Source organism: Dermochelys coriacea, chromosome 8 (assembly GCF_009764565.3).
Source record: "Dermochelys coriacea isolate rDerCor1 chromosome 8, rDerCor1.pri.v4, whole genome shotgun sequence".
NCBI lineage: Eukaryota > Metazoa > Chordata > Testudines > Dermochelyidae > Dermochelys > Dermochelys coriacea.
Window position 1 is genome coordinate 89,141,166 of NC_050075.1, and position 12,407 is coordinate 89,153,572.

The 12,407-nt window shown below is 39.7% G+C and overlaps 1 protein-coding gene across 1 annotated transcript; it reads left to right on the plus strand.

Moving 5' to 3' along the window:
• The first annotated feature begins 245 nt into the window (after positions 1-245).
• On the plus strand, positions 246-10,904 carry LOC122455553. Its single transcript, XM_043491029.1, has 6 exons — positions 246-411; positions 1,948-2,046; positions 4,009-4,178; positions 7,438-7,565; positions 8,403-8,512; positions 10,431-10,904. Exons 2-6 carry the CDS (start codon positions 1,966-1,968, stop codon positions 10,593-10,595), a joined length of 654 nt encoding a protein of 217 aa, XP_043346964.1. The 5' UTR covers positions 246-411; positions 1,948-1,965; the 3' UTR covers positions 10,596-10,904.
• The last annotated feature ends 1,503 nt before the right edge of the window (positions 10,905-12,407 follow it).

A 12,407-nucleotide genomic window follows, 5' to 3' on the forward strand; every position in this document is an offset into this window, starting at 1 on the left:
ATCTTTGTAAAGTGCTTTAAGCATATAAATTGTTATGTATCCGCTAAATAATATTTTATTATTATTACGATGCAGGCCTCCTGTAAATTCTACTATAAGTCAAGGAGCATCTTCCCCTCCCTTCCCTCTTCTTCCCCCACACCCCTACAAATAATTCCTCCTTTCCCCCATCCCTGCTCACATGAAGCTTGTCACCATGGAAGGCTCATTCAGTTTGCATCTCACTGAACTTGGGCTTCATTGCTGCAGCATGTTGTAGTGAAGTGCAAAGTGGTTACACAACGAGAGAGCGAAAGCCTGGATGAAGCCTTTGGAGGACACTTGCTAATTTCATTGCACAGGAGGCCTGTGGAAATCCTGCAGCTGAGAGATCTGCAGTTGGACCCATCGTACTTCACCATCTGGGCTATTGTGAGTCTCTACACTTTTCCTTTCCATCAGCTCAGCAAGGCTGTAATTTTATGTCACCCAATGCAGGAGCCAGTTTGTGCTGGGAAAGCAGGGATCACAGCAGGATGAGCTTTGAGGAGGATTCAAAGCATAAATGGATCCCACATGGAAGTCAGGAAGGAACCTCCAACCCACCCCATCTCCTCCTCAGACAGCAAACATTGCACTGCACAATTAGACAGGGGTAGTAGTAGGCTTTTTGCCTATCTTGGAAGCATCTAGTATTGAATACTCTCAGAAGCAGGAGAAAAGGAGTACTTATGGCACCTTAGAGACTAACAAATTTAGTCTCTAAGGTGCCACAAGTACTCCTTTTCTTTTTGCAAATACAGACTAACACGGCTGCTACTCTGAAACCTGTCAGAAGCAGGAGACTGGGCTAAATAGACCTGAATCAAATCCAAAATAGCAAATACTATGTTCCTTGGAAATGATCTGCAAAGAAGAAAATATTGTTTGTGCCCTTTTTCTTGTTGCTTTTTGATGTATGAAGAAGACCTGGTTTTAAAACAGTTTGTTTTTCTGCTTGTATTTTTTCATTCCACATTCAGACATTGTCTACTCTGTCTTTCCTGGAAGACCCTATGGACAACTAGAGAAACTAGTAGGATTATGACATCACCAAAACCTGTAGAGTAAAACCTTAGCACCTGAGACTGTCAGACTGTTTAGAAGTCTGATTGTGTTTTTTGTTTACACTGATATAACAAACCCCTGAGAAACAGTTGGGAGAAAAGACCTCTTTGTTAAAAAATCAATATGCCTTCCCTTTCACTGAAAGACTAGACGTTCCAAATCCTACAGCACTCTGGGCCCCCAAGGAGACTTCCAGAAAAAACAGCAGAGATAAGACTATATTCCCAGTGTTGAGAATAGAAAGTAGGAAATAATTTTTTGGGGAAGAATACCCCTTTCTGTCCCTCTGCATACATTATGACATTTTTAAAAGGGAAAAGTTCCCCCGCCCTCCCTTTAATGTCTTTGGCTATTTATCGCATTCTCACCAGCATATTTCACATGGGAAATCCAATCAGGAGTTAATACAGCTCTGCAGTTAATTCCTGAGTACTTTCTGTGACTGCCTCTGGGGAGGCATCCAATAGCAGCATTAAGGGACGGGCTACAAGGACAGCTATGCAGAGGCCATAGATCTCTGTGCCCCAAAGTCTGTGGTTGATCTCATAAAAGACAGGAAGGGCCAAGCCCTGCTTCTGTTCCTCATCCACTTTTATGGAATGAGAAGGAAATTCCTAACCTTTCTCCAGGTTTTTCCTGCTAGGGGATAACATGACCTTTAACAAAGTGATGGGACGGTGTTGTGATCCACGGATTGTTCTCCATGACATTGCCACAAAGTTATTGGCGCTCCACAAAGAGTTTTTCAAAGTTTGTAGCATGAAAGCACCAATTTTTCTAAAATCATGATTTCATTATAATAACCGGCATAACTCGAGAAATAATTATAATAATTATTTATTTTATTATTTTTTATTTTAGGAATTTAATTAAAGAAAAATGACGCAGAGACTCTTAGAAAAACTTGATTCTCTGGAACAATATTCACGCAAAAGACTGGCCAAACATGCAAAGGTTGATGTAAGTATGGAGTAAATCGAAATCAAATCAAGGAGAGACACACCCGTTGTCAGCTTTGAAAGAACTATTTCTCGAGTTATGCCAGTACCTACACACTATTATGACTTGCACCATATAATAAATATCTAAGGTAGATGGATGAGTCGGATGGGAGAGGGAGAGACTGATTTATGTCTGTCTGATGATTACATCAGGCAACAAAGGAAATACTGATAAAGTGAGCAGGTCACCTAGCAGCTGAGAAAAAAACAACAGTAGAAGTGTGACAGGGAGTACCAAGCATTTGGCATCCCCTGCTGGAGATCCTGCCTTTGGCATACATTGCCCAGAGAAGGCATCCTTTGTGGGGAAATTGCGAGTTTAGACCTCCAAGAGTGGCCTAGAGAGGCCTCCCAGGATCAGCTGCTGGCAGAACCAATGAAAGTTGGTCCTCCAGCAGCTAGAAGATTCGGGAACAGGTGGAAGCCGGTCAGGGCCCAGTAGGCATGATCTTTTGAAGCTGCAGGCTGCTGTTTTTTTGTGCATCTCAGTGAAAAGTGAGCATTTTAAAAAGAACCTCTTCCTGTGCTGGCATAAACTCAGATGCACCCCATGCTAGTGGCTGTTTTTCTGACCATGTGGCCACGGGAGGCCAATCAAGTGCCTCTGAGCCCATATGCACTTTATTTAAAAAAATAATTTGCATTTGGATTTGCAGAGTGATTGTTGCTAAAGAGAAGTAGCCCAGACCCCCCACATGCCAGGCAAGGGCCCCCCCAACACATCTACCCTCACTTGCCATGGGCACCAGCCGCCCATTCTTGCCCATGGCAGCTGTGTGGGTCTCCCTGTGTGAAAGGGGCTGTACAGGGCTTGGGCTACAACCAAGATGGTTGTGCCACGGGCAGCTGCGTGGTGTGGCTATGGTTGGGAACAGGCTGAGGGCTACATGGTGTGTAGGTGGCTGCCTAAAAACAGCCAAACAGTGTGAAAATTCTCACAGCACCCAATGCTTGGTTGGGGTCAGCTCCATGATCTGGGACATGATGCTGCCATGAACACTTTAAGGATGAGAACACTTGGCAGGTGCTACGTTTTGATGCATGAATAATATAACCATAGTAATAGTGTGCTTGTTTTTTAAAAAGTAATGGAGTAATGAGATCTCTATTGTAAAGCAGCAATGAGTTGGACTTTTTTTTAGAAGTTAACTTTTGCTTATTTTTCTGACCTAACCTGCCAAGTTCTAAAGGCCCAGCTCTGGGTGAATGGTGAAGTTCTTGGTTGAAGTAGTGAAAGACTATTTTATATTACAGAATTTGAAACCGAGGTGGCCATCTTGAGTTAAATATACAATTAAGGCGGGCTTGCCTTGAGAGAGGCCCTGTTGGCTCAGGTGGGCCCATGACAAAAAGCCAATGGAGCATCTCACCACAGAGCACCTGTAAATGCACCTGCCACAATATCAGTATATGCAGACCAACTCCCCCACCCTTTTCTCATGTACCTCCCTCCCCACCAAATTGTCTGGGTTTATAATGTGTTCTTTTAAAAATCATAGGTTGTCAGAAGTCTAGAAAACTGATTTCCTGGGAAAATCTTCTGTAGCAAAAGTCTGGGTAACCAGTATCACAGTGATATTTAACTAAGCTGTCTCAGCTACTGCATTGCACTGCAGTTAAAGTAAAAAGGACATTTTAAAGTGCATTTAAACTCTAATGAGTGATTATGTAAAATGGCAATTTCTTATTAACAGCTCTGCTCCCTATTTGTGTCTTCCAAGGCGATGATAAACAAATAAATAAATAAAATAAACAAGATTTTACTGCTTTGACTCATGTTGGCTTTAAATTCAGATGCTTAATTGCAGAAAGAGATAACAATAGCTGCTGGTTCACAAAATTAGTAATATTTCACATAATAGAAACAAGGATATTGCAGTCCTAACCAATTAAGCCCATGTACGCTTGTGTTTTGTTGCAGAGCCCAGGACTTGGGAGATTGCAGTTAAAGCCATTTGTGACAACCCCATTGACATTTGAATTTAAAGAGGATTATGATATACCCAGTGCTAGAACAATAAATATTTGTAGGTCTAAACCTGCACTGCAGTTTTCAGAAGATGAACAGCTCTTCAGACATCAGCAAATAAGGTGACCCCAAACTAGAATGTTTTATATTAATTTTAGTTTGACTTAGAGGTGCTATAAATATGAAACCGTAAAAATACCAGGTTTCAGAGTAGCAGCCGTGTTAGTCTGTATTCGCAAAAAGAAAAGGAGTACTTGTGGCACCTTAGAGACTAACAAATTTATTAGAGCATAAGCTTTTGTGAGCTACAGCTCAGAAAAAAGCTTATGCTCTAATAAATTTGTTAGTCTCTAAGGTGCCACAAGTACTCCTTTTCTTTTTGCGTAAAAATACCATTACTGTTTGACTTTTACATCAGTTCACTCTCAGCACAATTACAGTGGAATTGTTAAAACTATCTTGTTTGCATGATTTACCCAAATCTACAGCCATTTTAAATAGCAATTATTTAAAAAGTGTCAAAGGTATTATTGTTAGGAAAAGCCTTGCAATAAGGGGATTCTGTGCTGTTTCCTGTAGTGAAATGATTCCTCACCAGAAAACAGGAAGCTGTGTAAACAGTAACTCACGTGACTGAATGCTAGAAATTATCCTATCCCAAAAGAAAAAGCTGGAAAAGTTCAGGCAGTTAGTTAGCCACCTGAGGATGCAATCTTCCTGTGATCTCCAAAGTGATTACATACCAGGGTTTGAGGTGCTATATAAAGTGTGTGTCCATGAGCAGTTGGAAGTCAAATCCTAGTGAGGAAAATAGAAAGGAGCATAAACTCTGACAAATCAAGTATAAAAGTATATGGCAGGCCAAGAAGGAATTTGAAGATCAACTAGCTAAGGACACAGACCAACAGCAAACATTTTTTAAGGGCATCAGAAGCAGGAAGATTGCCAAATACTTAGTGGGGCTATTGGATGATCAGGGTGCTAAAGGAACATTCAAGGAATACAAGGCCATTGCAGAGAAGCTAAATTAATTCTTTGCATTGGTCTTCACTACAAAGGATATGGAAGAGATCCCCCACTTGAGCCATTCTTTTTAGATGACAAATCTGAGGAATTGTCCCAGATTGAGGTGTCAGTACAGGAGGTTTTGGAACAAAATGATACATTTACCAGTAATAAGTCACCAGGACCAGATGGTATTGTTCTGAAGGAACTCAAATATGAAATTGCAGAACTACTAACAGTGGTATGTAACCCATTACTTAAATCAACTGCTGAAACAGATAACTGGACAGTAGCTAATGTAACACCTATTTTTTAAAAAGGCTCCAGAGCTGATTATGGCAATTACAAGCTTTGGTAAGTCTAACTTCAGCATCAAGCAAAGTGGTTGAAACTATAGTAAAGAACAGAATTATCAGACACATAAATAAAAATGATATGTTGAGGAAGAATCAACACAGCTTTTTGTAAAGGGAAATCATGCCTCACCAATTTATTAGAATTCTCTGTGGGGATCAACAGGCATGTGGATAAGGATGATCCAGTTGGTATAGTGTACTTGGACTTTCAGAAAGCCTTTGACAAGGTCCCTCACCAAAGGCTCTTAAGCAAACTCAGTAGTCATGAGGTAAGAGGGAAGGCCCTCTCATGGATCAATAATGGGTTCAAAGATATGAAACAAAGGGTAGAAACAATCAGTTTTCACAATAGAGAGGTAAATACTGTGTTAAATACTGGGACCTATGCCTTTCAGTATGATAAAAATTTATAAATGACCTTGAAAAAGGGGTGAACAGTGAGGTGGCAAAATTTGCAGACCATACAAAATTACTCATGCTCTAGTCCAAAGCTGACTGCAAAGAGTTACAAACTCTCACTGAACTGGGTGACTGGGCGACAAAATGGCAGATGACATTCAATATTGATAAATGCAAAGTACTGTAATGCACATTGGAAAACATAATCTCAACTATACGTACAAAGTGATGAGGTCTAAATAAGCTGTTAACACTCAAGAAAGATGTTGGAGTTGTCATGGATAGTTCTCTGAAAACATCTGCTCAATGTGCAATGGCAGTCCAAAAAAAAAAAAAGCTAACAAAATTAGTAACAATTAGTAAAGGGATAGATAATAAAACAGAAAATATAATGCCACTATAAAATGTGTGGCACACCCACACTTTGAATTCTCTGCATGCAGTTCTTGCTGCCTCGTCTTAAAAAATGTGCAGAGAAGGGCAACAAAAACTATTAGGGGTATTGAATGGATTCCACACATGGAGTGATTAAAAAGACTGGGACTGTACAGGTTAGCAAAGAGATGATTAAGAGAAGTTATAATAGAGGTCTATAAAATCATCAGTGTTGTGGAGAAAGTGAATAGAGAAGTGTTTTTTACCCCTTCTCATAACAAAGAACTAGGGGATGAAATTACTAGGCAGCAGGTTTAAAATAAACAAAAGGAAGTACTTCACACAACCTGTGGAACTCATTGCCAGGGGATTTTGTGAAGGTCAAAAGTATAACTGGGTTGAAAAAAGAATTAGAGAAATTAATGGAAGATAGCGCCATCAATGGCTATTAGCCAAGATGGTCTGGGACACAGCCCCATGCATAGGGTGTCCCTAAATCTCTGACTGGCAGAAGCTAGAACTAGACAACAGGTGAAGGACCACTTGAAATTGCTCTGTTCTGTTCATTCCCTCTGAAGCATCTGGCACTGGCCACTGTCAGAGATAGGATACTGGGCTAGATGGACCATTGATCTGACCCAGTAAGGCCATTCATACATTCTTATATACCTGTTCCCTGCTACTTGGCAGAGAGGGGTAGCGCAAAATCCAATCTGTACTTTGAACACTCTCAAGTTTGGAGGCATTGTACCTCTGAACACTGCTCCTGCCATAGAAATATAACATTAAATAAAATAATTTGACTTTAATTCCAGTTCTAAGCATCATTCACAATGGTTCATTTAATGGAAATTCTCTTCCAGATTCAAGACTCATGGGGCAGCTGCTGCAGTTTGTATAGTGCATATTATAATAGGGAGCTCAAAAGCAGCAAGACTATGTTAGAATGCCAGCCACTCCACTCAGTCATAGTTCAAGTGCTCAGCATCTTTCAGGATTAACCCAATTAGTAAATACACAAAATGCTAAATGATAGGGCCCAACCTAACATTTTGGACCTAGAGTTATCACCCATATGTGCTAAATTTTATTACCATTATTTCTCATCACTTGGGGGGACAACCTTTCTTTTGCAATATTAGCTAAAGTATTGCTGTATTATTCTGTTACCTTTTCCAACCTGTTTAACATTTTTTAGTCAGATGTTGATTGCTCATGTCTATAAAATGTACTGCTTTGATTTTAGTCCTTCCAGGCTTAAATCTGTGACCCCAAGACTGACGGCTAGAAAGACTCACTCTGGCAAACCAACTGCAAGGCCATTTAGTGCTCCAGATACCTTATACCAGATAGCTAAAGCATGTCATCAGAAAGGTACTTCTTTATGTAACGCAGGTTACTGCTGATTCTGACATACACATTCTTTAACTTGTTTAGCAATTTTGTAAAACATTGTATGCAAAGTATTGACATTCGATTTCACATTTCAAAAAGCATGACTTTAGCACTATTGCACCCAGTCTACAGTAAACTATGTCTTCACTGCCAAAGAGGTGTGTTTTTACATCGAGAGATTTAGTTAACTTGATGGGGAAAATGCATTTTTTCTTACAGTGAAGACATAGCAAAAGAAAAATAGTTGCAAGAAACAATTTGTTTGGATGTGTTGATCTTACAGGCCTTTGCATCTACATGTAACAGCCATCTAAGATATAAGTAATGACTGTACATGTGGGAGAAGGTCTTTAGCTCAGATATGGTTGAACCAGTACATTGTGAAAAGGAAATCACAAATGTTGCAGCTGCCCTGGTTCAACTAGTTCTCCCATCCAACAATACAGCTCCCTGCGTTAGGAAAAAAACAAAAAGCCCTTGCTCCTGGAGGCAATGCTGAGCATTATAAGGTATGTGCTCCAGAATCTCAGAATGTGCTGGTATAACCTCAGATGAAAGGAGCGCTGTATGTGGATGAGTCAGAACAGTTTTGTTTAAAAAATAGTGTTTTGAGGTAAACCTGCCACATCATTGCAAGGACAAGCAAGGGAGCAAAACATTACATGCAATCACTGTCCCTTCAGCAGTTTCCTTGCTTGATGTGGCTGCTTATTTTAATGATTAATTCACCTCTAATGTAACCTATTAATTTAAAATACTGCACTATAATAATCTCTTCAAATTATTCCTAATTTCATATGTATCTTTTTTTTATAGAGAATCTGCACACGTTAAAAGAAGATTTTATTTCATTAAAACTAAACCAAAAAGTAAAATCTGCTAGTCTTAGACCAAAAGTTCACAGAAGACCAAAGTGGAACACAGAGGTAAATTCCACTCTCATCTTAATCCCAAACTACGAACTAATACTCTCCATTGCTGTTTTAACTCAGCCAGATTTACACATGCTTTAAAACCAATACTAATTTCTTCTTGGAATGGTTTACATCATCTTTTGGGGTATGGAAGAAGGAGGTGTCTGTTTGAGGGGAAATTCCTTTTCTGGCTGTAATCTAGATAGCCATGAAAATCACTCATCATAATGAGGGGCAAATTAGAGATGCTAGTTAGTTCTTTTATTTCTGCAGAAAATACAGATCACAATTTTTTTCTAGTGAAACGTAATTTTTTCAAACTACCTGAACATCTGTTGGTCCATGGGTGTGTCCCCTTTTGCAAAACTTAAAACATTTTATTTTGTATAATTTAACATAACAAACTTGATGGCATTTAGAATAAATGGAAAAACAAGATTACTACAAGATGAGATCTTGCAGAAAGTTCTGAACTTGATGTACATACAGTATAAACGTCAACTGTAGACTTAGGGAAGTGATCAGTGCTTAAAAATGCTTTGCTGGAAAGGAACCTGACAAAATGAGTGAACATGTGACTATGGGGCTACTTGGCATAGGCATTCCTGGAATATTTGCTTCTCTTGCATTCACGCCACATTAATATAACGCAAGCTGCATACAATAAAGGTAAGTATCTTAAGGTGGATCAGACAGCCAAAAAAATGCCAATGGAACAAACTAAAAGTGAAAAAATCAGTCTTCTTCCTACTGAGCACTAAATTAAAATATTTCTTGTAATAAACAATTAGCTTTTGTTATTAATCATGTTTATTACAGCAGTGCCGAAGGGCCAACCAAGAATGGGGCTGTGTTGTGCTTGGTGCTTAGTAGAAGGTCCTTCCCCTGAGGTGCTTATAATCTAAATAGACAAGACAGACAGAGTGGGGGAAAGGGGCAAAACACACAAGCAGGATCTGAACAATGCGATGGCAATAATTGTCATATTAATTTCACAGTTTTTTGGGGGGTTGGGTTTAGTTAGGAGGGGATGAGCTAAATGGAAAAAAAAGGCAAGGGGAAGGGGTGAGGGACAGGGCAGGGGAAAAGAAGATAAAAGGAGCAGGTGTGGAGCTTTGTTTTTGTTGTTCAACATAATTATAACCCTCTGTGGCTAAATATATTCTGATTGGCATAGACAGATTTTTTTCCTTCCCCACTGAACCATAACAACTAGTGCCTGCTTTCAGAACTCTGATACACCTGAGGATTTTCCTTCAGGGTAAAGCCAAATTCCAATTTCAGATGTGCATCAGCATGTGGTTCAAGAATATGGTAACATTTTGCCAATAACTACAACACAGTGATATCTAAACTGCCACACCTTATCCCTATACTTAAAAGAGGAAATATCAGTTGTAATCCTATGGGTATCTACTGACAAATACTGACTTTTTAACAGACTTCTTACACTATGCACACAAGCAATGTTGTGGAGGTATCTATCTATCTATCTATCTATCTATCTATATATAGGTAGGCAGTGTTTGCTCACATATCTGAGTCTAGCACCTGTCTCTAAATGTGAAATCTACAAAATTTGTATAAGCGATCCACATTTTGTGCATACTTACTTTATATTGGGCAGTGAGATTCTGTCATGAGCTTAGTATAAATGGTTACACAATGATCTGGTATAGCAGGTCCTGTGTTTTTATTTATAATTCAGGTGACTGGGCTCTTTCATTTTACCACAAATGCTACACTTTCTAATCTTTTTTTTTTATTCAGTCTGATTTTTTGCTTTAAATGCATGATCATTTAAAGTTTCTGACATACTGTTTACCATGAAGATTATTTAAAAGTTTCCTTGTTAGGGTTATATTTTTAATGGTGGCTCATTACAAATATGATACGATGTTAACATGTACAAATACTTCCTCATATCCAGGTTGAAAATGTTCCGAAGCTGGATGTCCTCTGTAAGCAAGATAGCCAAGCCCATTTACCATCTACTCTTGACCATATAGACACTTCTCATTGGTGCCCTCCTACAAGTGCCAGTAGTCAGAATGAAGAGTCATTTCTAACAGCTTTAATGGGTAAGAATCAGTGAAATCCTTCTGTATTTACAGCTGAGGAAAATACATGGAGATTTACCAGTAGCATTGCATTGCCTTAGATTCGAATTAGAAGGAAAATTTTACTTGGAGAAACTAGCTGTGACAACTGGATAAAGGGACACATCCTGCCTAAATGGACTAAATGGTGCATAATTCTAACTTGTTTAAATGTTTCCCTATTATATCATCTGTTCAACTTACATTTTTCTTTAATTCTTAAATTTATTTTTATGACTTAAATCTTGCATTAGTCATGGTCATATGAGATTAAAATGTGGTTCTACTCTGAAAAGTGACCTTATAAAAATGAAAAGGAGTACCTGTGGCACCTTAGAGACTAACAAATTTATTAGAGCATAAGCTTTCGTGAGCTACACGAAAGCTTATGCTCTAATAAATTTGTTAGTCTCTGAGGTGCCACAAGTACTCCTTTTCTTTTTGCGAATACCGACTAACACGGCTGCTACTCTGAAACTTATAAAAATGCTATCATGAGGTTCGCTCTTATTGTGTCTCCAACGATTCCCTATCAAACTTGCTCCATTTACAAGTAAAAGATTATTTGTCTAACTGGTTGACAGCCTGTGATCTAAAAATCAAATGTAGTAATTTCTGGCTTGTGCATCAACACCAGTAATAAATGTTCTGTGGGGCAAATATTGCCTTCAGTTACAAGTTGCCTTCAATGCAACTTCATGCTCCTTAGATCATTCCATCACTTATACCAGTACAAACCTGTTGCGTAAGAAGGTCTGGACCGGAGCAACTGAGAGTTTCAGAGGTGACTTTGCAATTGGAACTTAACAAACAATTCAATTGATGCTAGTGAGCTAGAAAATAATCCGGTTAGCTCTCTCAGTTCTGCAGGGCTAACAGTAGTAAAAACTTGCTTTTTTCCCATCAACCTCAGCAGCTATGATCCTGAACACACACCGAGAGCAGATGTGCTCAGTCAGAAAAGGCTGTTTTTACAGAATCGCTCTTCAGGGGGAAATTGCTCTTTAATGGTCAGATTGTGCCATTAAGGAACATTCTCTCAGAGGGGAAGGGATAGCTCAGTGGTTTGAGCATTGGCCTGCTAAACCCAGGGTTATGAGTTCAATCCTTGAGGGGGCCATTTAGAAATCTGGGGCAAAAATTGGGGATTGGTCCTGCTTTGAGCAGGGGGTTGGACTAGATGATCTCCTGAGGTCCCTTCCAACCCTGATATTCTATGATTCTGTGATTCTATGAGACAGCCTGGAGCTGTACTGTCCCTGGTGGGGAGCCTATGGGAGGTACCATGCCTTCTGGAGCCCAAGTCTCTGAACCCCTTTAGGGATGGTGCACCATGCATACTCCTCTGTAGCTTTCATTGATGCAAAAGAGTAGGTAGGTTCATGGCTCTGATTCCTTTCTCCCCCTCTGGAAGAGACTAGTGCTAGCCCTGAGCAGCCCTTGTGCTTGGAGGAGCTCAGGGATAACTGTGGTTAGTCCTTGTTCAGAGGGCTGAAGATGGGATTATGGCTCCTTGTGTCCTCCACTTTCTTGTGGACCAGTGCAGGACCAGCCACAGTCTGGCCCTAAGGATGCTGCTGAGAAATTCTGCTCAGCAGGGAGAGTGAAGTCCACAACTATACAAACAGAGTTGCTTTTAGTCACCACGCAGGGTCCCATCAGTTTAAGAAAAAGAAAAAAATCTATGAGTAACTGTAGGAATGTACAATGTACCCTAAGATGGAATATTCTACGTGACCAGCCACACTTCTGCTACCGTCTTGAATTCCTTGTTCTGAAGAAGGAATCCTTGTGCCTGAATGCAGCAC

What these genes read in the sequence shown, in the direction of transcription:
- LOC122455553 (XM_043491029.1), top strand. Translation starts at nt 1,966, where the DNA reads ATGACGCAGAGACTCTTAGAAAAACTTGATTCTCTGGAACAATATTCA. An exon ending in CCAAACATGCAAAGGTTGAT is followed by an intron (nt 2,047 to 4,008) that starts GTAAGTATGGAG and finishes GTTTTGTTGCAG; the next exon opens with AGCCCAGGACTTGGGAGATT. An exon ending in TAAAGCATGTCATCAGAAAG is followed by an intron (nt 7,566 to 8,402) that starts GTACTTCTTTAT and finishes TTTTTTTTATAG; the next exon opens with AGAATCTGCACACGTTAAAA.